Source organism: Aspergillus pseudotamarii, assembly GCF_009193445.1.
Source record: "Aspergillus pseudotamarii strain CBS 117625 unplaced genomic scaffold BDV38scaffold_34, whole genome shotgun sequence".
Classification (NCBI taxonomy): Eukaryota; Fungi; Ascomycota; class Eurotiomycetes; order Eurotiales; family Aspergillaceae; genus Aspergillus; species Aspergillus pseudotamarii.
The window spans coordinates 287,638-313,510 of record NW_022475048.1 but is presented as its reverse complement, the minus strand read 5'-3'; the positions used below and the strand labels follow the sequence as shown (position 1 = coordinate 313,510).

The 25,873-nt window shown below is 48.9% G+C and overlaps 11 protein-coding genes across 11 annotated transcripts; 6 read left to right on the top strand and 5 right to left on the bottom strand.

Annotated features, from left to right (window-relative positions):
* Positions 1-489: 489 nt before the first annotated feature.
* Positions 490-1,474, top strand: BDV38DRAFT_283994 (pyrroline-5-carboxylate reductase family protein; the record flags this gene model as incomplete). The annotated part of the gene is made up of 2 exons (XM_032060164.1): positions 490-1,100; positions 1,183-1,474. 2 exons carry the CDS (start codon positions 490-492, stop codon positions 1,472-1,474), a joined length of 903 nt encoding a protein of 300 aa, XP_031912572.1.
* A 410-nt stretch (positions 1,475-1,884) lies between these two features.
* On the top strand, positions 1,885-2,291 carry BDV38DRAFT_283993 (uncharacterized protein; the record flags this gene model as incomplete). The annotated part of the gene is made up of 2 exons (XM_032060163.1): positions 1,885-1,904; positions 1,964-2,291. 2 exons carry the CDS (start codon positions 1,885-1,887, stop codon positions 2,289-2,291), a joined length of 348 nt encoding a protein of 115 aa, XP_031912571.1.
* A 157-nt stretch (positions 2,292-2,448) lies between these two features.
* On the top strand, positions 2,449-2,791 carry BDV38DRAFT_249658 (uncharacterized protein). Its single transcript, XM_032054870.1, has one exon. The coding sequence runs from the start codon at positions 2,482-2,484 to the stop codon at positions 2,680-2,682; it is 201 nt and encodes a 66-aa protein (XP_031912570.1). The 5' UTR covers positions 2,449-2,481; the 3' UTR covers positions 2,683-2,791.
* A 686-nt stretch (positions 2,792-3,477) lies between these two features.
* On the bottom strand, positions 3,478-4,508 carry BDV38DRAFT_283992 (protoglobin family protein; the record flags this gene model as incomplete). The annotated part of the gene is made up of 3 exons (XM_032060162.1): positions 3,478-3,994; positions 4,059-4,329; positions 4,391-4,508. The coding sequence occupies 3 exons, from the start codon at positions 4,506-4,508 to the stop codon at positions 3,478-3,480; spliced, it is 906 nt and encodes a 301-aa protein (XP_031912569.1).
* A 1,179-nt stretch (positions 4,509-5,687) lies between these two features.
* BDV38DRAFT_283991 (amino acid permease) lies at positions 5,688-7,547 on the bottom strand (the record flags this gene model as incomplete). Its single annotated transcript, XM_032060161.1, has 5 exons — positions 5,688-6,609; positions 6,671-6,819; positions 6,874-6,915; positions 6,972-7,173; positions 7,225-7,547. 5 exons carry the CDS (start codon positions 7,545-7,547, stop codon positions 5,688-5,690), a joined length of 1,638 nt encoding a protein of 545 aa, XP_031912568.1.
* A 915-nt stretch (positions 7,548-8,462) lies between these two features.
* BDV38DRAFT_293918 (uncharacterized protein) lies at positions 8,463-10,674 on the bottom strand (the record flags this gene model as incomplete). Its single annotated transcript, XM_032062376.1, has 5 exons — positions 8,463-8,822; positions 8,885-9,176; positions 9,233-9,626; positions 9,686-10,386; positions 10,478-10,674. The coding sequence occupies 5 exons, from the start codon at positions 10,672-10,674 to the stop codon at positions 8,463-8,465; spliced, it is 1,944 nt and encodes a 647-aa protein (XP_031912567.1).
* Positions 10,675-11,051: 377 nt separating this feature from the next.
* On the top strand, positions 11,052-12,446 carry BDV38DRAFT_283989 (TauD/TfdA family dioxygenase; the record flags this gene model as incomplete). Its single annotated transcript, XM_032060160.1, has 4 exons — positions 11,052-11,298; positions 11,363-11,849; positions 11,927-12,232; positions 12,287-12,446. 4 exons carry the CDS (start codon positions 11,052-11,054, stop codon positions 12,444-12,446), a joined length of 1,200 nt encoding a protein of 399 aa, XP_031912566.1.
* Positions 12,447-13,641: 1,195 nt separating this feature from the next.
* Positions 13,642-15,426, top strand: BDV38DRAFT_293912 (Zn(II)2Cys6 transcription factor; the record flags this gene model as incomplete). Its single annotated transcript, XM_032062375.1, has 2 exons — positions 13,642-13,700; positions 13,754-15,426. 2 exons carry the CDS (start codon positions 13,642-13,644, stop codon positions 15,243-15,245), a joined length of 1,551 nt encoding a protein of 516 aa, XP_031912565.1. The 3' UTR covers positions 15,246-15,426.
* A 499-nt stretch (positions 15,427-15,925) lies between these two features.
* On the top strand, positions 15,926-17,847 carry BDV38DRAFT_293910 (serine hydrolase domain-containing protein; the record flags this gene model as incomplete). The annotated part of the gene is made up of 4 exons (XM_032062374.1): positions 15,926-16,520; positions 16,586-16,696; positions 16,749-17,010; positions 17,064-17,847. Exons 1-4 carry the CDS (start codon positions 15,959-15,961, stop codon positions 17,845-17,847), a joined length of 1,719 nt encoding a protein of 572 aa, XP_031912564.1. The 5' UTR covers positions 15,926-15,958.
* A 340-nt stretch (positions 17,848-18,187) lies between these two features.
* Positions 18,188-20,744, bottom strand: BDV38DRAFT_283986 (glycoside hydrolase family 95 protein; the record flags this gene model as incomplete). Its single annotated transcript, XM_032060159.1, has 5 exons — positions 18,188-19,208; positions 19,258-20,302; positions 20,350-20,434; positions 20,490-20,572; positions 20,621-20,744. The coding sequence occupies 5 exons, from the start codon at positions 20,742-20,744 to the stop codon at positions 18,188-18,190; spliced, it is 2,358 nt and encodes a 785-aa protein (XP_031912563.1).
* Positions 20,745-21,523: 779 nt separating this feature from the next.
* BDV38DRAFT_293907 (IucA/IucC family protein) lies at positions 21,524-25,129 on the bottom strand (the record flags this gene model as incomplete). The annotated part of the gene is made up of 5 exons (XM_032062373.1): positions 24,735-25,129; positions 23,821-24,439; positions 22,869-23,073; positions 21,863-22,755; positions 21,524-21,542 (listed from the first exon to the last, which is right to left on the bottom strand). The coding sequence occupies exons 1-5, from the start codon at positions 25,105-25,107 to the stop codon at positions 21,524-21,526; spliced, it is 2,109 nt and encodes a 702-aa protein (XP_031912562.1). The 5' UTR covers positions 25,108-25,129.
* Positions 25,130-25,873: the final 744 nt, after the last annotated feature.

Genomic DNA, 25,873 nt, shown 5'->3' with positions numbered 1-25,873 from the left:
AAAGTTGGAAGGATAGTTATTGTGGTCAAATGACAAGATAGACATGCCTCATTCCGCCCCTCAACAGAATGATACTAAGGAACATGACACCTCGATCATTCGATTTGGCTGAAAACAGCCAATTTGGATGTGCCTTTGCGGACTGGAGAAACGTTTGATGCACGCTGGAAAACGGCAGACCGAGACAACATCCGGTACAGTCAATGAAAATTCGATACTGGATTACGACCAGGTTAACCCTAGTCTCATCCACCTCATCCCTACTTCCACTTATCCTTACTTGAAGGTATGTCAGCCAGCCATGCAGTGGATACAACTTATAGACCACGTAGGACATATATAGCTAGCCATTCGTTTTTCTTACTGTGATTGGCAAGCAATGATTGATCAAAGCGAACTACTTCAAACCCTGGATTGGAGTCGTTCGTTCGAAGACATAAAATCCCACTCACTAGACGCCGGAACACTCACACTCCCATCCAATTAACCATGACTATTTCCGCCCAAAGTCCCGTCCATCTCACCTTCGTTGGAGGAGGTCATCTCGCGCAAGCCATAATCAGTGGCATTCTCTCCTCTACCAGTGCCTGGACCCTGCAATGCGACATCGCAGTAACCGCCCGACGGTCGGAACATATCCAAGAACTGCGATCCCGATACCAGCAACTTCTGGTCACCGACAACAACCTCGATCAACGCATCTGGCAAGCCGCCAGAAGATCCCAGCGAAGCTCTCCCCATGACCATCCAACGCCCCCCATTGTCTTCATCTGCACACGTCCAGCAGATGTGCCCACAGTTGCAAAACAGCTAGCACCTACCCTCGCATCCTTTGACCCGTCTGTCCGTCCTACCGTTGTGACGATGTGTCCCGGCATCACCGTCAGCCAGCTCCAGGATTGGCTGCCGACAGGCACGGCGATTGTTCGGTCCATGCCCAACACCCCCGTGGAGTTCAGGCAGGGTGCGACCGGTCTCTTCGCATCCGAAGATGCCACGCTTCGTGTCAATCATGTCAAAATAGTCCTTGAGGAGGTATCTCCCCTTGTCACTATCGTGCCGGACGAGTCGATGCTAGATGTTGTCGCGGCGGTGTCGGGGTAAGTTCCTGTCGTTCTTTCTTTTTCTCTAAACTATATATATCAACCAATCAATGGTCCCATTAACTGAATGAATGGGTAGATCTGGTCCGGCGCATTTTTTCTTCGTCATCGAATCCATGGTCGCCGCAGCAGAGTCCATGGGTCTTTCGAGGGAAGCTGCTGAGCCGCTCGTCATTCAATCCTGTCTGGGCGCTGGTTATCTCGCCAGAGCGTCCTCAAAGCCCGTCGTGACTTTGCGAAAAGAAGTCTGTGTTCCCGGGGGAAGTACAGAAAAAGCAATTTCGCATTTGGATCAAAGTGGGGTTCAGGAATTGTTTAAGGTGGCGATTCAGAAGAGTTTGGATGCAAATTTGAAGATGCGGTTCTGTTAGTGTTGCAAAGTAGGTTGGGCATCGCATTGGACATGGGAAATGTTTCCAATCATGCCTTTATTATTATTATTATTTTCTCTCAGTCATGTGTAGTGGGCGATTTATTATCGGCATTCATCGGACTAACGTCGAGAATAGAGAACGAAACTATAGAAAGGAGCCAAAGGTAATTTATTAAATTCCAAGAAGAAAAAAAAAACGCGAATAATTTTCTCACTACGATCATTACTGCTAGCCAGCTGCACAGTGTTGCATGGGAAGGGTTCACCAACTCTTTCTCCACTTTTATATCTCTATAATGTCATTATAAGATACAACCAGGGCTCTCCAAGCTCGACCAGATCAAGGCACGGAAAGCGGAAGCCAAACCCCGCAAATCAACTGTCAAAGGTTGACTTAAATCCGTCCCCATGGCGATCCATGAGACCGAGTACGTACCAACCAAAGCCCTAGAGACAAGAGTAGTATACTAACAAAATGAGTGTTCAGTTTCCCGGCCATCCGCGCCTGCATTTTCGACATGGACGGGCTTCTCATCAACTCCGAAGACATCATAACTCTATCCACGAACCAAGTTCTCGAAAAGTATAAGAGGCCTCCCTTTGACCGATCGATTCGAGCCCAGCTCATGGGTATCCCAGACTCGACCAATAGCGACACGTTCCACAATTGGGCCAATTTGCCTATCTCCCGCGAACAATTCGCTCGTGAATCGACTGAAAACATGCGCCGACATTTCCCGACTTGCAAGCCGCAGCTACGAATTGAAGACCTCGAGGCCGGAAACGAAACGCTTGCTGGGCTTCTTTCCGCCTGACAGACGGGTCTTGGGTGATGATCTGCGGGTACGGCCGGGGCGAGGGAAGCCAGCACCAGATATATATCTCGTGGCGCTGCAATCGTTGAATTCAGCGGCAGCGGCCTGTGGCGCAAAGCCTATCTTGCCCGGTGATTGTTTGGTGTTCGAAGATAGCGTGATTGGAGTAGAGGCCGGAAGACGGGCTGGGATGAGAGTTGTTTGGGTACCGCATCCAGATGTTGCGGTGGAGTACCAAGCAAGGCAGAAAGAAGTCCTGGCGGGGAGGATGGGCATCATCGAGATCGGAGACGAAAGGCAACTCGGGGAACTGGATGACGGCTGGGCCGAGAATATACCGAGTTTGGAGTACTTCGATTATGGGAAGTACGGCATCGATATACCACCGTGAGTATTATTTAAGAACCTGGATGGTAAAATCAAAGAATATCTAGAATTAATTGCCCGGAGCTAAGAAAGGTATATAGTACTCAATTTATAGCAACCACTGTGGACTTAGGGTTCTCCGGTAATATGGCTCTAATTTCAGGACTTTATATCGGATCGTTCGGGTCGAGAAAGGCTATACATTGATCGGCCCACACATTCCACCCTCGTAGAAGTATATGCAGTCTCACTATTTACTGAGTAAATATACACAAACAGCTCCAATTACTTCTAGATTACTTTAACTTAGGAAGTAATCTTCGAACAAATCCAGCCCAGTCTTTATTTTGATTTATATAATTAATATAGATTCTCTAAACCATATATAAATTAACTCTAAATAAGTAACAAGGGTTCACTACTAAATAAACAAACTGAAGATATAATATTATAGTGTAGAAAAGTTCTTACAGAGTATTTGTATCTACTTTTAGGTTGAATAAGGATCTATTTGAAAATTAAATATTCCTCTTAATAGATTAAGTATTACTAGTAATACTCTAATTTCTATAATAGAAAGAGTACTGAGTTTAAGAAGTATGATATAGGATATCTTCTCTCAATAATCAGCTAATGCTATAAGATAATAACTGCAAAACGGCACAGAAACAACAATAGAGAATAACCCGAGATGCCCCAAACACCAGACCCATACAAAATGACTCCCCCCGTCCCTTCCCAACACTTGACCCAATATCCCAGATATGCTTACCCCTATATAGCTAAGTCCAATGGAAACGCATCAAGCTGTCCATATCCATTAATGCCCACCCTCCGGTGCAAGCCCCGACCAAACCTTTGTCTCAAACGGTTGCAGCGACCCGCCCGAGAACGGACACGCCGAGTGCGATGAATGCGACGAGCATGGCGCGTGCATTGTGGCGGCGGTGCCCTGCGTAGCGAAGGTGTCCACCGACCGCGTCTCCGAGAACATGCTGGGCGCCTCGGAGCACTGCGTATTCGAACGCGTCATGTACGAGGCCGCATCGTCGTGGTGATGCTCCTTCTCCGTATGCTTATCCTTGTTGTGAAAGGCCTCGGCGTCGTTGTCCTCGAATTCCTCCCCGTCACGGACCCGCCAACGGGCGAAGAGGTCGTTCTGGATCCAGATCACCTTGCTTAACGCCCTGACAAGCGCAATCTTAAAGGTGAGCGTGAGCTGGGGGTGACTGAAAATTCCGTCGATGATGATGTCCTGGATGAAGCCCAGGCAGGCGCCGATGTGGATATATTCTACGTTGAAGGCGAGCATACGGTCTTTGCCGGTGTGCATTCGGCTGGGATGGGCGGTTAGTGTACGGCTTGAGGTCCAGAGGGTGGGGGGGGGTTGGGGACACACACCCGACTGTGTTCAGGTACTCGTAGAATTCCGGCTTGGTGGGGTCGGTGCACAGCTTGGTCATGTACCAGCGCAGGAACATGCGGCGACGCTGGATGTACGGGCTGTCGAAGGTGGGATAGTCGGCAACCTCATCCTCGGAGGCGGTGCTGCGCGTGCGAAAGACCCGCGCCGTGATATCATTCTCCAGGAGCTTGACGTAGACCCGGTCGATCAGGACAGGCGCCAGCGCCTTGATATATTTGGACCCTTGGTTCAGAGCGGCGACATCGTCTGATCGTGGCCGGGATTAGCTGGGGCTCGATCCTTGATTTGCTGGGCGGGATGGACTGACCGGCGCTGAACTCTAGGAACTTCTGCAGATAGTGCACGCGGGCTTGGAGATCGGTGTAGAGGGCTTTCCGTTCGACATGTTGGGGTTCAACTGGTGGCTTTGCGTGGTAAAGGGGCATGGTTCTGGGCTGGGGCCAATACGTACAGTTTGACTATAGAGAAAAGAAAGAAACAGGCATTGAATGCTCAACACAGCAAAGGCGACCGACCTTGCTATTTACGATGAACGAGGCCACACGAATCTCGATTTTAAATTTCTCAGTGGGAGAATTTTTATTTTTATTTTTATTCTTAATTTTTAATTTTATTTATTTTTGTCCTTGCAGTAGTGAGTGTAGCCTTGTAGTGGATCAACACTGGATTGTGATGTGTAAGTGAATCCATCCCTCAATCCACTTGCCAGGCTCCCACTAGAAGGATGAACGAGGAGATAATAGACAGATCCGAGTCTTGCATGACATCTGTCACTTGAACGGCTGGCAATTCACTGTGGATCTGAGTTTTATCCACTCAATAGCCGTCATTTGTTCCCCCTTTCTAATCTTACCGCTCCTTCGTGACCTCAGCGATATGTTAGTGTCAACGCCTGTCGAATCGTATCCACCACCCAGTGGGTGCGGCCAAATGGGACATAGACGTGGCTTAGACAACTTGGACCGGCCCCGAAAGATTTCCTGGTCGACTGTTGAGATCCGGCAACCGCCCGACGTTACGATGGGGATTGTGGATACAATTCGACACGCCCGGCGTTTGCCGTGAGAAGCTCCACCGTTCGAAGCTGGGCCGGCCGGTCCGACAACACCGTGCCCAATAGTTCGATCGGCATTTGCTAGAGGAATGTCCCTCCAAAAGCCAAAGTGAGGTGGTGGTGGAGTGCACCGTTTTTTTTTTTTTTTTTTTTTTTTTTTTTGGCGAACGGACTGACTGCTGCTCTGCCGCCGCCTCATATAGCTTGCTCGGGACACACACTTGAAGGGAACTAAATAACTACCCCCTTGTTTTGTTTGAAACTCCTTTTCCAATCACTAATTCAATGAATATGTTGTGTGGAAACCAGAGGAATTGAGGCATGGACCTCCAGTGCTAGGGGCAGTCGTTTACATGAGCCAACATTTTCCATAAACCTGAATCCTCTCGGTACCATTCTCGTGATGGGGAGCCGGAAAGTCTCTGATTCATTCATAGTTATTCTATTCTGTTTTACTTCACAGTGTAGCACCTTCAATTTCTCCCCTTGCAGCTGATCCTCAAAGCGTGTTTTCATCTGTATCAAATTAGAGACTGTCATACTTCTGAATTCACGCTATGTATTTCGCGGCACTCCGCAATATTCCCACGCCCGGGACATTGGGCCAACTACGCGGCAGGGGATTGCCAGAGCTGTGGGGACTGACAAGTGTTTCTTCATTCTCAAGCTGGTACCGATCTGTAAGCAGGTCCATCTCATCAAGCAGCACAATCTTGGTGCCCTTCCAAAATTTCCAGCCCAGGAACATGGCTGCCATGACCGGGATCTCAACATAGTAAGACACGAAACTGACCGCATCGAACCGTGGGCTAAAGCAAGACCAACCCTGGATCAGGACGAGGAAGATGTTCAGTGCGACGGCTAGCGCCGGACCGACGGGATACGTGAAGTTCTTGAACGGGAGCAAATGCTCAAGCTGTTGGCGTCGAATGGCAGCACGAAATCGGAGGGAAGCGATACAGATACACGTCCAGGAAATCTGATTGGATACCCCGACAAGATTCTGTAACCAGGACCACAGTTGGCCAGCGCCGGCTTTACTGGCACCAAAGCATAGCGCGCTGATGACCGTAGTGGTCAGCACCGCGACCCAAGGAACTTGGAAGTGGTTCGTGTGGCTCAATTGTCGAGGCGCGTATCCCTCCATGGCCAGGGTATACAGGAGGCGGGATCCTGCGAAGAGAGCGTGATTGGCAGCTGAGATTGCACTTGTCATGACCACAGCATTGACGAAGCTGCCTGCCATCGCACTGCCGGCTTCGGCGAAAACGATGGTGAAGGGGCTGGTGGAGCTATCAGCACGGGAGCTAGCGAGACCGGGATAATTGTACGGCACGTCAAACCCAATGATAGCGATTGAGACGACATAAAACACGACAATGCGCCAAAAGACGTTCCGAATCACACCGGGATAGGTGCGCGCTGGATCGCGGGTCTCGCCGGCAGTCATCGCAACGTTTTCCGTGCCGCCGCTAGCGAAACGTTAGCAACCACCAGTTGGCACTGCGCTCAGGACCGTTAGTTCGGACTTACTATGCAAATGAGGCTGTCACGAAAACAGATGCCATGCCCCCGATTCCCCCAACGAAGGGGGCGTCGCCAACGGAGAAGTATTTGTCGCCGAGATACGTATGCTCGGTGTTGGCGCCACAATTCACGACAATGCCAACTATTATAAAGGCCTAAGTTGCGTAAGGACTACATCGGGCGAGGCTGATTGTCAACTGCAAACTTACTATAATCGTCATGACTTTCAATAGGCAGAGCCAGTACTCGGCCTAGAGGTGTCGTCAGCTGGTCTCTATTAATATCTGGCCAGAATCAGGCTATTTACCTCTCCGAAGATTCTCACAGAGCATAAATTCAGCCCAAGCACAAATATAAGGCAGATAAGGCTCAGCACCCAACCTGGAAATTTGTCTGTCCAATATTGCAGTAGAACTTGCAATGCGATGACATCCGAGGCAGTGGAGATTGCATCATTGGCCCAGTAATTCCAGGTCAACGCAAACCCTAGACCTTCATCCACAAACCGCCTTCTGGTATCAGATAAGGCTCGAAGGCCACCGGCAGGGGGTTTCACTTACCCTGCAAATGTACAGAAGGAACCGCTAACAGGAATAAAAGCCACCATCTCCCCCAAGCTTAGCATCGTCAGAAAGACAATAGCACCACAAATCGTGTAGGCCAGAAGCATTGAGCCCGGCCCTCCGGTTGCTAATGCCCTGCCGGTTCCAAGATACAATCCTGTTCCGATTGTACCACCGATGGCTATCATCTGTACTTGGCGAGGCGACAGCTTACGGGCAAGATTATTGCAGTTGATATTCTCCGATGTTGTACCGGGGACAACTGAGGAACTGGTCGACCCAGTCGCAGCCGCCTGTTTCTCCGAATCATGGTCTGGCATTCTCAGTAGCGGAGAGGGAGAGGGATAGATTTAGTAGGCTTCGAAGAAATGCTATCCATTCTGGCGGGCAACGGACCTGATTCAAGAACCCTGGCGCTTGCTTTATCAAAGATTCGGGACAGGGTGCCTAGAGTTGAGGCTTCCGATACGATATGGTGTCATCTGGAGCACAGATGAGCACTGCAGAGACGAAATATGCTTGCGAAGTAGTATGGACTTGTGAACGCTAGACCGTGCGTCATTGGAGCAGACCTTGACGCAGAACGTAAGCCGAATATTTGGAAATGAGCATCACTCCGGGCTGTTACTCCGGTACCTGAGCACGTCGACTTGAAAGACCCACAAGGCTCGTCCGCGGATTAAGCTTAGAGCTTAAGTAACCAGTAAAACGTCGATTAGATGAGCAATTCTCCTTCGAGTTCACGTCAGGCGCGGATTGTGCTCGAACACGCCGAAGGTGCTTCGGCGTAATGAATTATTGAAGAGAGTCCTTGCTTGCAACCTCCATTCCCGACTACCCATCAATCACTGAACAACCAATGGCTTACGTTGTGCATCGCACCGGGTCAGCGTCAAATAGTCTGCTACAGGGTCGTGGATAGCCACTCTCGCCTATGTCAGGCGAAGTCCCCACGGATTATGAATCTCAGATTCTGCTCTCTCTATTCAATCTACACCAAGATCTACTAGCAACGCGTAGTTATATCGCAGGAATACGTCAGTTGACATTGTACATTGTAAACTATACCCCTCAATGCCATCAACACAACCGACACCTCCGGCGTTTTGACTGCCGTGGAGCATTGGTCATGAGAGTCGAAGGATGCCGATGAAACAGCATTGCTATGTGAAATGATCAGTTTTGTTCGGAAGTACAGAAGCTAAACGTATTATATTTGTCCTTTTCTTGACATGCTAACCATTGAGAAACGGGTGCTCCGCAAGATTGTGCCAGAAGTTAATCTCGAAATCCTGGAAACTGCTGTCATCCCACAGCCCCCAACTTCCATCATTTAAGATTGCCATATTATGTGAGGCGTGAAAGGGAGTAATCATGCGATCAAGCAGACATTTAATCGTTTGGGTTGCTTGAGAGAGCAAGGCATAATTGGGCGAGTCAATATATACCAATGTTCCACACTCCACCTCACCCACCAGGATACTAAGATCTTGGAATACGCGGGACATGTCCGTCTGAAGCGTCGTATTGGCGTAAGATTGGTTAGCAAGGGTGAGCGATATGAACCCAGCCGCTGACAATCCGTAATAGACGACCTGGAGTTGAGGAGTAAGGTCAATGAACAAATTCAGCGCGAATGCCATGATCTCTGACATACCTTCCAAACTAGTGATGTGCCAGAGTTGATGATCTGGTCCTTCAGCATAGTTGTCTCGATGACAAGGCCAAGCATGTCCTTGGATACCCTGAACAATTCTGGAGCCGGCGCCGTGGACATTGGCCGGAGCAATGCTCGCCGCAGCAGAAAATGTATGTGGAGATAGTTCAGTTTCATGTTAACCATAAAGTCACGCTCCACCGGTCGCCGGTCGCATGCCTTAACGCTGCTTTGAAGACGATAGTTTTCAGGGACCGCATTCCATTGGGCCTGGGCATCGGCATCAATAAGCCTGAAGTATAAATTAGCAAAAGGCCCGGAAACGGTAGATGCGAATAACACACGTACTGGCCTCGTCGTGCTCTCTCCTCGTACTTCTCCTCGGTGAAAAGATCCAATATATCCTCCTTCAATATTCCACATACAGCAGCCCACTTTGAATCGGTCACAAAGTTCGGCTTCTCAGTGGAATCCCAAACCGCTGGCCTGCGGGAGGCCCTCTGAGTAGGCTGCGTAGGTGTTCCAGGAAGATAGAATTGACAAAACTTCTGCAAGATTCGAGGAGGTCGGCCCAGAAATATTGAGACATTTTTATCAGCCGAGTATGTCCGGCAGAACGCTATTTGGCGAAGCTCACGAAGAAAGCGAGGTGCGCTGCGAAAGGCCTCTGTCTGTTGTTGATGGTATCCCAGAGCGTAAAGAGAGGCTGCAACGTCTCCTAATTTTCGCCAGGAGAGGTAGCCTACAATGCTCGTCAATCCTCTCGAGCCAAATACAGTTAGGGCCAGAAGTATCACCCACTCTGATCGCCATCCACCTGTGAATGGGAGATAAAATTTTCGTATTGCAGAAAAAGCTGTAGGTCGTTCATGCAATCCAGAGGTAGACAAAGATCCAAGCACTGATCCGAGTACGAAAGCGCGAGCTTTTGGAGCTTACGGCGTTGTTGCTCTGAATCATACAATGGCTCTGCATAAGCCAAGTCTACAGAGGCTCGGCAGATGGCAGTGAGAAATATGCCAAAGGTCTCCCACCGAGTACTTTCCCCAGTGAAGTGAGTGCAATATTCGTCAAAACACGTTTCTTCGTTCACAGGGATGGGTTGGTAAGAACGATAAAAGAGGTTTCTGGAAATCGTTCGCGCGCTTGCATGTGTTCCATCGCACTGCAAGAGTTTGTAGTCAACCGCCGATGCACAGGGTTCGGTGAGAGGCCCAGCTAAAGCGAGGTTTGCCCCCGTTGACACCCATTTCCGGAAGAGATGGGAGAATGACTGGAGCGACAATTGACGATGCAATTGGAGAATAAGCTCTGCGCCCTTGGCGATACAGCCGTCATCGACCACGTAATCGTTCTGACCACTTGAATTGATTGCACTTGGTTGACTCGGAGCGCCAATATCTGTGTCGTTCTGGAATGCCAGCTGGTCGAAGAGTGTCGTATGGCTCGATGAGCCCAAATAGCCCGGGTTCGGATATTGAACCGACGAAGGTACCAGTTCTCTAGAGCCATGTGCATTTGACGTACCGGAGGCTGCGCTATCTTCTCGGACCCTAAATCTTGGTTACAGAAGCCTTGGTTGGCCGTGAAGACTGGGCCACTTGCCTCTGTTCCTGTGAACTGCGGCTTAGGGGCCGTTTGAACGGCCTCGGCCGGTATGCACAAGCAGCAGCCTTGCCATTTTCTCTGCACCTGGAACAACTTGGTTTTCCATGGTCACATTTCACCTTCATTGCCCGACATGGGTCGCATGCCGGAATCTTGCGAGGCTTGGACGTCACAGTCGGCATGGCGGGAGTAGACTCTATATCGAAGTCGGTTGTCGTCGGTGTGGATTTCTGTACTCCGTGAAAAATGGCGATCGGGATTCTACCACTCCGACGCCGACGCCGACTCCGGTGAGTAGACTGTTTGACTCCGACCTCGACGCCGACAGGACGACGCGTCCATCTTTTCAACTATATCGACCATCGCATCCTATGACAAAAGCCAAAGTATGATAGCCAGGGTGGAGATATCTCGTATTATGCATGTATTATGGCGGCATCGCTGTGCCTCCATTCTGATCAAGCGATCTTCCTATTAAACAAGCCTGCCGTCGCGGTTTTCTAAGTCCTCGGGTTCTTGTCTCCAGCTTAAGAGTTAACAACCATTTACCCGAGCGACCATGACTGTTTCAGCTAAAGGACATGTTGGGATTGAGTATATGCCCGACTATGATCAATACCTAGCCCGCGTCAAGCGCCGGGAAGAAACAGAGAAGCTCGAGCAGCACCTTCCCAAGGGGTTTCCATCCCGTCTATCTGGCGATCTTGTTTGGGGAGGCAAGGATTTGGTGGATCATTACAACTGGAATTATTCCCTGACTGCCGAGGATCTGGGTGAGATCGAGCAAGCTCTTCAACACTTTAAAGGTATGCGTTTCTTTGGCCTGGCTAAGTAGTCACTTGTATGCTAACATCTTGACCACTTGCGTAGCACTCGGGAAGCCGATGGGCGAGCTCACACCAGAGACTTTCCCATTGCCCAAGTTGAATGCTGTGTTGCGCGAAATTTCTAACGAAGTTCACAACGGTCACGGGTTCAAAATCGTTCGTGGTCTTCCTGTGGACTCATACACCCGTGAGGACACCGTCATTATATATGCCGGCCTTTCATCCCACGTGGCGCCGATTCGTGGTCGCCAGGACAACAAATGGCAAGGAAGACCAGCTGATGTTCTTGTTGCTCATGTCAAGGACCTGAGTCGCTCTTGCAGGTCTGAGGACATACCCGGACCAGTGGTAACTGCTGAGCAGCAGGTTTTTCACACCGACTCTGGTGATGTGATTGCTTTGTTGTGCCTGGGCGAAAGTGAATCGGGCGGAGAGAGCTACCTTGCCAGTACCTGCCATGTCTATAATACCCTCGCAGAGACGCGTCCGGATCTGATCAAAACTCTCTCCGAACCTTGGCCATTTGATGAGTGAGTCTACTCCTTTCGTATTGGCCGGTTGGGCAACGTCGACCTCGTTGTAAAGATAGTTTGATTAAGATATCTAGCTTTGCCCCGACTGGTGATCAGTACAAGCTGCGGCCGCTACTGTACTACCAGCCCGCTACCGATTCCGAACCGGAGCGACTTATCATTCAATACTCGCGGAGAAACCTAACTGGTTACTGGGATTGCAAGCGGTCGGCCAACATCCCACCATTGAGCGATGCGCAGGCAGAGGCTCTCGATGCCATCCATTTCACCGCCGAGAAACACGCTATTTCGCTGGACTTCCACAAAGGCGACATTCAGTTTGTGAATAATTTGAGCATTTTACACGCGAGAGGAGCATTTACCGACTCAATAAAGAAGCAGTAAGCGCCTTGATGCAGGTGTTGAGCCAGTGGTATATTAACGTTGCCCCACAGACGCCACCTCCTCCGACTTTGGCTGCGCGATCCCGAGTATGAATGGACGAAGCCCAAGGACCTACAGGAGCGATTCGATCGGGTTTATGCGGGTGTGACGGTTGACAATTCGGTGTTCCCGCTAGAAGCCACCATTCGCAGTAGAAATGTGGCTACTTGAATCGGTTATATGAGTGCATCACATACAGTGTAACAAGAGAGCCGTCTGGTACACCCGAATATTCTGCCATGGAGTCCGACAGCAGCATTGCGACTACTAATGTTGGTAGTAGCCTGAGAGTGTACGTAGAAACATACTTTTCTATTGGACTTCAAGGTTCCTTCATTGAAACCGCCATTTTAGGTAGTCCTGATAAAAGCAATGCAGATTCCCAAAGGATTAGGGTTTTGTTCATCTTTACAATAGATTATGATCTTTTCCTTTATACGATCCCATGGCAGATCATCCAGGCACACTCCAGTGGACAGTCTCATCATTCTTGAAAGCAGTCTGATCGCCTTTTCGGCGAACCAAGGTGCCTTTTCTTATATACATATTTTTTTGTTCATTATATAATGAATACCCTAATTGATAATACCTAGTCTTATGTATTCCTTAGTTATTCCAACTCTAATGACAACTACATGAAACTGCCATCCATCTAGTGCCGCAACTACTTTCTGCACATTAGATTTGGTAGGCTTCCTCTTCAAAGATTTCCTGTAGATCTTAAAATTTAGTATGATAAGGTCATAGAGTTTATAGACTCTGATACTATTCCACAATAAATTACAGTCAGTAGTATGTATAAACTACTCCTGGATTAGTCGGAGAGAAACTCGGAAGCTAGCTAATTACTCCGGCCGTTGTCAGAGCAGTAGATATATATTCAAAGAGTACTTAGTAAGTGATCTAGAGTGCTCCTCGAGCACTCACTGATCGCTTGCTGATTACTTATGTGGTGTCTACTAATCACTGAGCAAAAAGCAGCCCTGAGCTGGTCCTGTTAGGCCTCTTTCATACTCGCAGAGATCGACTCGGTCGGTGAACTAGGGTTCGTAGGACCCGTAGCTCTCGTTCCCTGTCTAAGTACCTCACACACTCCTTGCTGAGGTCCTTGATCATGGTGTCGTTACCACAAGCAGGCCGGGTTTGTTTAGCAGATGCTCAAGGATGAAAGGTAAAATGGTCAAAAGGTTTGAATCGAGAAACAGAAAGAGATCGTGGGGGTGGCTGATCGAGGAACGGAACTACGAGACTGGGAAACATAAGCGCTGAGGGAAAACAGGCGACATTGTGGCTGTGCTGCAAGGCTGCCTGACGATGAAACCCTTTAAAGCCTCAACAATAAGCCACTTCCAAGCATCCCGACACAATGGCAAGAAAGAGAAAATCTAGCGGTAAAAGGTCTCGGGCTGGCTGCATTACATGCAAGTGAGTATTTTCTTCAAGAAGAACATTGTAACCATTGTTAACAATCGCCGCAGGCTACGACACGTCAAATGTGACGAAACCAAGCCCATATGTCTCCAATGTCAACAATCCGAACACAAATGCGAGGGCTACGACAACGCATCTCAAGCTCAATTACGCCGGAGAATCGAAACCATACATAATGTGTCGCGCAGGCCTCCCCTTAGTGGAGATCATCACATTGTTCTCCGCCCCGAAACTCGAGAGGAGCGTCGGTGGGCGGATTTCTTCCATGCGAAGACGGCTGTGGCCTTTTCTGGATTTTTTGACTCCGTGCTCTGGTCATATTTGATTCCGCAGATTAGCGAGGGAGAACCGACCATTCGCCACGCCATGGTAGCTATCGGTGCGATCCATGCGCGGCATCATATTGCGGCCGATCGCACAATGGCCCATTCCTCTTCCACAAACGAGTTTGTTTTGCAGCAATACAATAAGGCAATTCGGCATTTGATGGATCGCATGTCTACTGTTGGCAGCCAGAACTGGGAGCTAACCTTAACTACCTGTTGCCTTTTTGTTTGCTTGGAAATCCTTCGGGGAAACAAAACAGAAGCACTAGATCACATAGATGCGGGGCTGAAGATGCTCTACCAACATGAACAGAAAGGAGGCGCAACAGGTCGCACCACAGAATTGTATAAGGAATTACGCCGGTTATACTCCAAATTCAATTTGGAGGCTTCGTTCATGGGTCGCTCCTTGTATCCCTTGGAAACCACGTCCCAGGATGTTACAACTAGCGATTTGGCATTAACCAATCTCTCCCACGCCAGGAGCTACCTCGACAACTTGATGAACAAAGGGCTCGCTTTCATCCGATCTGTCGACCTGGACAGGAAACCCCGGGACCCAGAGCTGCAACACACATTAGAGCTAGAGCAGCATAAGATCTGTGACGAATTTGATACCTGGCTAGTGGGCCTGAACAAGCTGATCCAGAGGATGGGCCCATGGATCCAGCAAAACGACCTACGTGCATCGCTCATTCTTAAGATTTACCATCACACCTCGTTGATCTGGGTAAAGGCAGTTCTGGCACGCGATGAAAACGTCTTCGATCGTTACATTTCAGATTTCGCTGCCGTCGTTGACTATGCAGGAAGAGTAATCCAGCTCACCGTAGAGATTGACAAACGGACTAATAACCAATCGATGTTCTGTCTTGAAGGCGAGGTTATTGGACCCCTCTACTATGCAGCAATCAAATGCCGCAACCCTGTCATTCGACGAAGAGCCATCAATCTTCTATTCCGCTATGGAAAGATAGAGGGTATGTGGAACGCGAAGCGATATGCAGCCGTAGCGAATCTAGTGATGGAGGTCGAGGAGAGTGCATGTTCGGGAGTCATAGAGAGTGAACGGGATGTGGACCTCCATGCTCGTGTTTACGACAGTCTTCAGCCGGAAGTAATGGAGAGAAACCCCTGTCAGGTCCTGTTGTTGTTCAAGTCGGATGGGATGGACTCTGATTTTCAGCAGCGCATTGAGTTCGTGCATTGGTAGAACTTGTGGATACCAGTAACTTTTTTTACACATTCTATTCTTGAGATTTCTGCCTACAACTAACTTTGACTATGGTACCCTGGTCTCGTCATCTTTACTGGGACTTTTCCTAGTGGGTCTCTGATGTCCGGGCCTTTTGTGCACAGCACTCCTCGACAGTTTGCCTCTACATTACCGTCGTGGCACATACGAGACAGCCTTAGGGGCTTGAAAGCTTAGCGTTGTCCGATCAATGAGGGAGACTCATAACTCAAGCACTAGCCCAGTTCTATCTTTAACCCTAATTTAGGCCTGGGCTGTGTTGACCGATCTTCAGGCCTTCAGTTGGGGGCTGAAGAACGTGATTAGCCAGAAGCGGACGCTAGTAGTTCATATCACTTACGGGAGAGCCAATCACCAACCAGCTCACTAGAAGCCTTTCACATCTGGCTTTAAAGGTGGATTCTGGGGGCCAACTTTCTACATCTGCCAGCAGAATTTTTAAAAAAAAAAAAAAAAAAAAAAGACAGGGCCGCTCGCTATTATATCCTAGCATTCATATTTGTCTGTCATTGGCTGTCCCGTAAGAGGTTTACTCATTTGTAGATGTATACGGAGATCTGAAGCTGTCCACTTTCGTAGCATGAATAGTATAAATACAGCACAAATGCGGTGGGAAAGCAAGCCATGACTTTCTCAATTGCATAACATAACAATCCTTGTTTTCACTCATAATGCGCGCCTCACAGTTTATTCTCCTTTCTACTTTATCCCCTCTCGCCTTAGGAAACTTATGTCCCATCCAAGGACCTGCCTTCCCAGCCCCGAAGGATATTACCAGCAGCGCAACTTTCACACAGGCCAAGAACCAGCTGCTCAGCACTCTCGACAAGGCAACCCATGCATCAAATATAACTGAAGTATTAGGGCTCGACCCGGACTCAATCTCGTTCAGTCTCCAGGTTTTCAACCCGAAGAACGATCAGCCATTGCTTGAATACTACCATACCGCTCCCTCGATTCAAAATAGCACGGTGGGCGTGAGAGAAGTTGACGCGGACACCGTATTCCGAATTGGCAGTGTATCCAAGCTATGGACGGTCTTGATGCTTCTGATTGAGAAGGGTGATGCCTCTTTTAGCGAGCCTGTTGCGAAATACGTCCCGGAGCTGCGTGACGCCGCAATAGAGCTGAGCCACAACGCTACCATGCGAGACGATGAGATTGATCATCTTCGCTGGGATGAAGTCACAATAGGGGAGCTGGCAAGTCATATGGCTGGGGTTATCAGAGAATGTACGGTGTCTCGGGGTTTTTCTTTGTTTCCACGACAACTAAACTAACTCATCTGCGTTTCATAGATGCCTCGGTCGACATTGCAGCCCTCTCCGCCTCAGCGCCCGAAGGATTCCCTACGCTTCCCAAGTCCGATATCCCACAGTGTGGTACTAAGGTCGCATGCACTCGGTCCGGTGAGTTCAAGTATTATTACCACAAGGAACCCACTACTAATGACACATCCAGAATTTTTCGACGGCATCCTAAAAGGTCACCCAATACTCCATACTAGCACGACTCCTATCTACTCCAACCCCAGCTTCCAGATCCTCGGATATGCCCTCGAAGCCATGACAAACCAAACCTACAAGTCTCTACTCGAAAGGGACTTAATAAAGCCCCTCGGCCTGTCGCGGTCGAGCTACGACAAGCCAGCAGACGATACAGCCATCATCCCAGGACCCGCCGCGAGCAGCTTCTATGGCGTAGACGCCGGCGGTGAGACTGCGTAAGTGCCTAGCCATTTATATACTAAATAGTCGAGAGTCTAACCACTCACAGTGCGGGTGGCCTCTACTCCTCAACGAGAGACATGTCAACTGTCGGCCGAGCAATCCTAAACAGCACTCTCCTTCGTCCCTCGTTGACAAGACGATGGATAAAACCCCACGCCCACACCTCCAGTCTGGAATTCTCCGTCGGAGCCCCATGGGAAATCGTCACGTTGACCAGCCCCCGCACGATCGACTTATATGCCAAACAAGGTGACCTGGGAATGTATTCCTCCATGTTTGCCCTATCCCCGGAACACGACATCGGCTTCGCAATCCTTGCCGCAGGAGATTCAACAACCAAGGCCGTCACCCTCATTACAGACCTAACCATCAATACTCTCATCCCAGCAATCGAAAGCGCAGCCAGAGAAGAGGCCAAGACACAGTTCGCGGGGGAGTACTCTTCCACGAATGCTACGATCAAAATCACCACCGACGATCAACCTGGTTTGAAAGTTACCGAATGGATCAACGAGTCTATGGATATAATGCAGCTCCTGGTTACGAATCTAGGGTTGCAGAATGTCTCAGATCTCAGTGTTCGCTTGTATCCCTCGGGACTTAAGGCACCAGGGCGAGTTGGCTTTCGGGCTGTCTTTCAGGATGTTTCTGAGGGGGACTCGGGGATTGGGCCTGTTACACGGGCTTGCACGACTTGGCTTTCCGTTGATAGTATTATTTATGGAAATGTGGGTGTCGATGAGTTTGTGTTTGGGGTTGATGGGAGTGGGAGAGCTCTGAGTGTTTCTCCGAGGGCTTTGCGAGTTGAGATTCCTAGGGTTGAGGAATAGGGGTGTGTGGGCTTTGTAGGTATGGCTCTAGATTGAATGTATATAATCACTTAGTGCCTTTACTCGGTGTGCTCCTTTCTTCTTAGCCTTATTGTTATCTTAGATATTGTGTCGATAGGTTATTTACTAAGACGTGAGAAGATGTACACCCCCTTCTGTCATTTGTTATGTGTCTTCAACCAAATAAGAGACAATGACGAAAGTCCATAAGACGATGTCTCTACGTATAATACCGAGTTCTTCATAGAGCCATAGTCCCATATCTAGATTCTTCTTCATATGTGCATTGTGTTCCTTCATTTAAAAATCTACCCTGATCTCAGGGGTGAGTATCTCACGATCAAACAAGCACAGTCCCCTCAACATTAACAATACGAACATTATCCGAGACTCCCTGCGCACTCGCCTTATCCACCAACCCCTTACTATCCCAAGAAAAGTCGACACTTCCACCTCCTCGCAAACGAAGTCCCCGAACACTACCGCCAGCCCAAGCAGCAGGAATAGCAGGGCCCAGAACAACCGTCCGAATATCGTCTTCAGAATAGGTACTATCAAGCGGCATATCAACAACCAACATACTCAGCACAGCTCCAAGATACCCGAAATTAGCATCGATCTGGAAGGCGCCAGACGGCGTATCACCACCACTGTAAAGGGACAGCCCACTCTGGCCAATATTCTGGTCAATGGTCAAACGGAGTTCGTAGTGAGCTTTTTCCGTGTTATTGAGACGAGCCCAGCAAGCGGATCGCCATACTTTCTCCCATCCGGCGTTGGTGTATAAACCCACGCCACGGCTGATAAGGGAGGTGTTAACGGCGGATTGGATCGTAGCATTGTGATAGCCGTTGAAGTACGAGGATAGAGTCCAGCCTGGATACCAGCCGACAAGATGAGAAAGATGGCGATGCTCGTTGCCCTCCTTCTCGTAGTCGTAGCTGTCGGGCAGTTTCCATTCCTTTATTTGGCCCCAGGTGCCGATGTGGAGGCCTTTGTCGAGGCGGGGGAGTTGGTTTTTGATGTCGCTTATGAGGGTGGAGTCGGTTTCACCAACTATGTCTGAGCCTTGGATTGCGTTCTCGTAGACTTGGTGAATGAGCTGTTGCCAGTGCGTGCAGCCGAACGTGGTCGGCCCTTGTTCGGGGGAGGTACACGGGTTAACAACGAGAGAACTGTCATTGCTGAACTGATCAACTTGTAATTGAGAGGCCCAGAACTCGGCGACGCCCTTCAGTAACGGCCACCCCTGTTCATTGAACCATGTTTTGTTGCGCGAATAATCGTAGCGGTCCCAGACATGTTGCATCATCCATGCCGGCGCGGCCGGATAATTCGCTGAGGTTTGATAGGTTTTCATCCTAGTTTATCAGTACTTCGAAGCGAAATTGCAAGTGATGTTTGGCCTACCCAGTGTGTCCGAAAATATTCATCTCGTCGTGAGTTACCCAGCCAGAACCACCGTAAAGCAGCTCGGCGGTTTCGACACCACGCGGCATCCAGTTCTGTTCCATGTAATTGAAGACAGCGACTGTCAGATCGCCTAGTCCTGTTGCCTCCGCTCCCCAAAGGTTCATTTGCAGATTGATGTTGGCATGGTAATCGCCGCTCCATGCTGCATTTTTCGTGGGACTCCAGACGCCTTGAAGATTGGGCGGAAGACTGTTCTCGCGCGATGATGAGATGAATAAGTGGCGACCATAGTCGAAAAGTAGCTTCTCCAAATAAGGGTCTCCGTCCGTCTTGTTGGCGTTATAGTTGGTTATAAGTGTGGAGAGCTCTGTGTCTGTGGAGTCCTGGGTATCCGGCAGGTCCAAAGTAAAAGCGCCCATCAAGCGGCTGTAGTCCTCGATGTGAGCTGTCCGGAGTTTTGATTCTGGCTGTGACAGCGCTGTGGATGTAATTGTCTCGACATATTCTGCTGGGTCCTCCCCCTTGAAGGTGTAATCGGTCGCCGCAGTTCCCTTCGTAGCGTCGAAGTCAGTACCCGCGCCGATTACGATCGTCAGAGACGAGCTGTTTCTGGCGTTGATAGACAGTTTTCCGGTTGAACTGTCACAGCTACCAGAAATAGAGGTTCGCGCAATCGTATCGTATGTCATCCCACGGGGCGGCCCTTCCTGTGTGAGGCCTCGGAGACGAGCGAAGTCCGAGTCGCAGGTGGCATTCCAGAGTGAAGATTGCTCGACAAGTTGATCGAAGTAGATTGTAACGTTAGACAACGGTGCTGTCGAGTTCAACTTGTAGATACAGACCTGAGCCGGGTAGCTACAGTAGATGTCTGCAGTATACTTTCCCTTGCTAGTCGAGTAGGCTGTCGTATGGATACCGGTGCCGAGATCCAGCGACCGAGTATAGTCGCTCACTTTGTCAACTCCATCTATCGCAATAGTAAGGTTGGCTAATGAATGGAACGATCCATAGCCATTTGTGTCTCCGTGCAGTCGTGAATCGTCTAAAAATGTCAGATAAACATCGATGGTGACTTTGACTCAAACTAACTGCCGGTTCCCTTTTTCCAGATCTCGTCCCTGATCTCGGATAGAATCTCCGTCATACTAGAATTAGGGTTACCACCCCGATATCCCTTGCATATTTTAGTTACAAACATATACAATCTACCATAACTCAGCAGGACTCACATCGATTTCAAAGGGGCCACCTTCCCAAAGCTCGTCGTGGTTGAGATTGAGCTTTTCCGCACCCGGCGCTCCGAACGGCATCACTGTCAGGGTTAGTTGGGAATATTTAGAAATTAAAGACATAAACATACCCCCAAGCTTTCCATTCCCTAGAGTAAATGCCTCATTAGTCGTATCCCAAGAAGCAGCCTTCGATGACCACAAGGAAGTCGCCGTGGCAAGGGAGCTCATCCCGAGAAACACCAGGGACCGCATATTTCTCTCTGGCGCTTGACTACACAATTCGAAATATGGACGCCAATCGTGATACAGAAAGATGGGCATCAGACACTTTTTAAATGCTTCGCCGGTCTCGTTTCACGTTGCGGACTGCATGTTCCTCCATTTTGTTTCTCCACCATTGGGCAAAAGTCACGGATAAATTCCCTGCGGGGAAGTTGTAGTTATGCCGGCTAATTTCATTTCTAGGTGGGATGTTGAAGACTTGCTAACAATATCCACATCACGGTTTCAGGATGATCTTGCACCAATCATAGAAGCGCTTGAGTAGTTTTAAGGATTGGTTTGTCTTAAGCTCTGATTAAGTTCTCGGGGGCTGTGGAGTTGGATCTCGTTTATCGTCGCCTTATTTCAAAGACACCGTTTCCGACCCTTTTACAAGCTTAGGGCTTATTTCGAATCCTAATCTAGATAGGAGTCATAAAGCAGTATTTGCAACCATGTTTCCCTTTGAATTTAGAGGGGTTGCTTGTCAAAACCAAGACGTGTGTTGTCGAAATTTTGGATCATACTCTTTTAGACATAAATGTGAGGCCTGTTAAGCATTGTAAAGAGGCATGTATGTATTTTAATAGAATAGACACACGACAAGCGACCGAGCCAGTTTGAGTAAAGACCTCTGTTGGCATCTACAAATCGACACGTCCGTACCTTGCAGTTTAGGGCTCACACATGTGACATAAGGCTTGATTGAAGCCGTATGAATATTCACCCACACACGGAATAGTATATTGAAGCAGTAAAGGTTCTTAGAACTAGACTAGGCTATCCAATCTATTATTTGAATACAAATTGGGTTTGCAAATGCATGCGGACGATAGTGACTCCAAAGAATATAAACCTATCTCCTTTCCAAATATGGACGTTCAATATATCACTGATCGACAGGAATGACTGACAAAAGCGCTGTCGCATCTTTTGTCGAAGCTGCAATTACATCCTCTGATGCCGATGCTGTACGCCACATACCAAGTCCGACGAAACGCCCATTCACGGAAAAGTAGGTTCCAACCATGCGACTTTCTCGAACCCCGCGCTGCTCGTCCCAGAACCAGTCAAAGGATCGTAGTGGCAGCAGATGCTGAATCACATACTGTGGAACGCTGACCTTAGCGGCCTGACTATCAAGGGATGCAAGTATCGTTTCCCATTCATGAACAGATATGTTCTTTCCGAGAAGAATGCCGTTCCCACGGGCATCACGAACAGGTTTGAGGATGTATCCGTTCTTTGTCTGGAGATCCTTCTGGGAGTCTTCGAGAAGGGTTTTGAATTCTGATGACCCCGGAAGAATCGTCGGTATGATCCTTTCCCTGATGATTTGAGCTTGCGCTGGGGAAAGCACCTTGTGTTTGTTCAGCAGTGCATCGAGCTCCTGAAGAATTATGCCTAAGATTCGTTTGTCGTGAGCGATGAACACACTGCGAGGATCGTTGACACAACATAGTCCGATATGGCGAACCATTTCCAACGGGAGAGAAAATAACTCATAGTCGAAGAGTTGGAGTCCGATTTGGTGCACTTCTTCTAGAGCTTCCCCATTCACTTTTATTACTTGACGCATGTCTGACGTTTGGCTGACGTCTGGGTCGGCGCCCCAGACACAGCATAAAATAAAGCCAGTGCGACTGGCTTTGCTGGGTATAAGACGCAAGTCCTTCGATTTGACCTGTCTTGGTCTCATCCCCGTTCGCTTTTCAATCAGGCCGAATAAGGGGCTCGTCCGCGGAAATTCCTTGCCCTCTGATACAAAGTGTATGGGCAGATTGGGATCGAAGAGCGCTAATAAGCTCTCTTGTACTTTCTCGTACCTCGTAGCAGGCTCAAATACCGGATTGTCTTTGAGGCAGCCAGCCAGAGCCTCGTAGACACATGCAACATGGCTGATGAAACTGATGGGAAACCGGCCATTAATTTCACATACACGGAATTCGGGGCCGTTGCCCTCCGCTTGTGCGGGTATCAAGATATCAGGTCTCAAGTTTCCCTGATGGCCAGCATAAGGTCGCATGATCCCTTCATCAGTAGCATGATCTATCCACTTCAGCCGAACTTAGATCAGTCTCCATAGTTAATGCCGGGGATATTATGGTATCATACCTGAAGAAGATCTTCTGCTTGAGGCTCAAGGGGCATTCGACTGGGAAAGTTAGCCTCCTCGTCTTTCCACCACCTCTCAACAATGTTGTTAAGTGCAATGGTCAGGGCTTCCTGGAACACCTGTATATCATCTGGGAACCGCCGTGGGAGTAGAGCCGGGAATGGATTCAATCGTCGTGAAACCGGTGGAAGTTCCCCATAGGGGCTCACACAGGTTACAAGGCTTTGTTCTACCGCTTCTCTCTCAATGACGCGCATCTCTGACCCGATCTCATTCGGAAGAACGGGAAATTCAAGACTTTTGGTGCCAGATAAGGATAACTGAAGTAACCATGGAGGGTTTTGGTACAGAACATTTGGAACCTCTCTCTCCACTAACTTCATGGACTGATTACACTGTAAGCCAGACGCCACATGGGGGAACAATGGCAACTTACAGAGTTAAAACAAGCATTTATCCTCATCCTAATGAAGCTCTTAAATGGCATCAATTCGCGACAAAAGTAGCGATATACTTCCTTTCCGATCGGATTACCTCCCGACACGAGAATACTAGAAAGCTCAGACCGGACAATAGCCCAACCATTGTGTGATCTTTCCAAGTCCAGAGCATCTAGCAGGAATCCAATATTGTTCTGGAGGAGTGCATGGTGGACTCTATCCCAAACAACGTGCAGGTCATCACTACACAGTCCGCTGAAGTTAGTGGTATCGAAAGCCAGCCTCTCAAGGGAGGATCTGTGCAGTTTTATTCCTGCAGCATCTCGAATTGCGAACCCCATGATTGCCTTTGTCTTACGATGGACGCGAACGACAGTGTTCTGCCCATGAAACTCACATCCTATTCCGTGTCGTAGCAAGGGATCCAACGCAAGTCGTAATAATTGATGGACATAGCTGTGCTCAAACATTAGATCTCTGTACAGCAGGCTTCGGGTAGAGAATAACAAACCTCTGAAACCATTTCAATTTCTGCTCCACCGTCGTTAAATCAAAAAGTATCTCGGCATACGTTATACCCCTGCCGAATGGCTTTTCCATCAACGCGGAAGCAAGAATCAGAGTCTCATCCCTGTTGTTAGCCTTGGCTTCCATGTTCTCCCGTAAGATGCAGGTTAAATGGCGCGCCTCGCTCGCATTTTCCTGGCTACCCGTGATGGCGGCCACTTCACCGAATACCCAGAGGTCTGGCGGGAACAGCCTCTTGAGAACAGACGTGATGCTTGGGGCTGCAGCGGCAGACCAGCATGGAAGAACCCGGAGCGCTGACGTGATTAGACATGCCAGAGAAAATTTGATGTCGAATCCGTAGCCGGGGACAGACACCGATCGGATAGACGCTTGAGCCTGTGCACAGTGAGGAACTGACGCCACAATCTCCGCCTCAGGGAAGAAATTCTGCAACGACGGTAGATGCTGCGATAGACACGGTACGATGATTTTATCCTCTGTCGTTGAGAGGTCGACTTTTAGGAGTTCCCCAAGAGGCCGCACAAGGTCTTCGAAGGGGCCAAAAACGCGGGCTGAAGAGCGAGGAAGTATCACGAAGGACAGCCCCGGATTCAACATATCTGGAAGGTCATCAGGACCGACGGACTTCAATAGTTTATCGGCATAGCAAGTCCGGTGGAACTAAACATATGGAACAGAAGTCGTCAGCCATAGAACCCAGAGGAAAGGGACCCGGAAAGGCTTGCCGGATGAGAAGGATGGCCGGTAATAAGAGATTGCTCCCAGTCAATGAATGAGGAGTTCAAGTCTAATAAGGGCTTTTTGGCAGCGATTTCCATCCACTTCGCTGGATGTTTTGCGAGCTGGTTAGTATAACTCTTATATTTCGTCCTGCGCAGTGTCATCTATCCATACCTAGCATATCTGCAGAGTTGCGCAATTCGCGCGCAATCGCTTCCCTTGTTTCCACATTGCACGCGAATCCAATTGATATAAACTCGAATATCGTACCTGGGTTGTCTTCTTGGGTTTCTACATCTTCAGCACAGAGCGTGACAGGAACTTTGAAATCCTTTGGTCGCCAGATAGACCCATTTCCCTGTAGGACATCTGTTTTTATACAACGGGATTCGTCACGTTCTGGTGTGATCTGGCCGTCTAGCTCCTCGGGGGATTTCGTGCCAGGAAACAACGTGAGGTTCACTAATCCTTCATTCACCAATTGCGCAAGGAGGCGTTTTGTAGTCTCTGCCTTGGCTCTAACTCGATACTCTCCGGTGATGGTCATGGCTGGTATTTCATAGGGGACGGGCTTCATGATGGAGACAGGAAGGGGAGATGTTTACTTGAACACCAGAGTGTTGTAGTCTCAATATAGAGCTCCGTGTCAAGTTTCAAAAGCCCAATCTGATCCTTCGAAAAGCAAAGGAGGTTAGAAGGGGAGAATGATTTGGTCTAACACAGCTGGCGGGCGAGTTAATTATGTGCAGGTATCACGCCATGCTACATACATGGGTATCAGTGGGAATGGGGCCATTGTGCATATGAGAAGCTATTCTTGGAGACGAATGTAGGTAGCAATTAAGGAATTGTGAGAAAGCATTCCTGTGCAACCCTTGAATGATACCGGCAATTGCCTCGGTGATCTTCTGAAATGTTGGGACTTCGGACTCATTTGCTCATCACCAAGCAATAGTCCACTCCGCAGTTCACTTGGCAACTTTAAAAAAAAAAAAAAAAAAAAAAGGGTTCCACAAGTTCGTGATGATCCACCGAGTGGAGACGGAAATACGTCCCGGCTCAAGGGCCAGGAGGAAAATGTTTCATGTGGCCATCGCATTGGCCAGTCCGCCAGGATGGGACGCACTAGGACTACTAGTAGTATCACACGAAGCTCAGCTATGCAAGATTATGAGCCCTTTCCTTCCAAATCTGTCGGGGAGGGATCGACACCACTCAATAGCTTCATTCCCTGCAGATGATCTGTCGCGCTAAAACAACCACTTCAACGTGAGCGTGCTCTGTCCCAATAATTCAATCACGTAATGAAAACC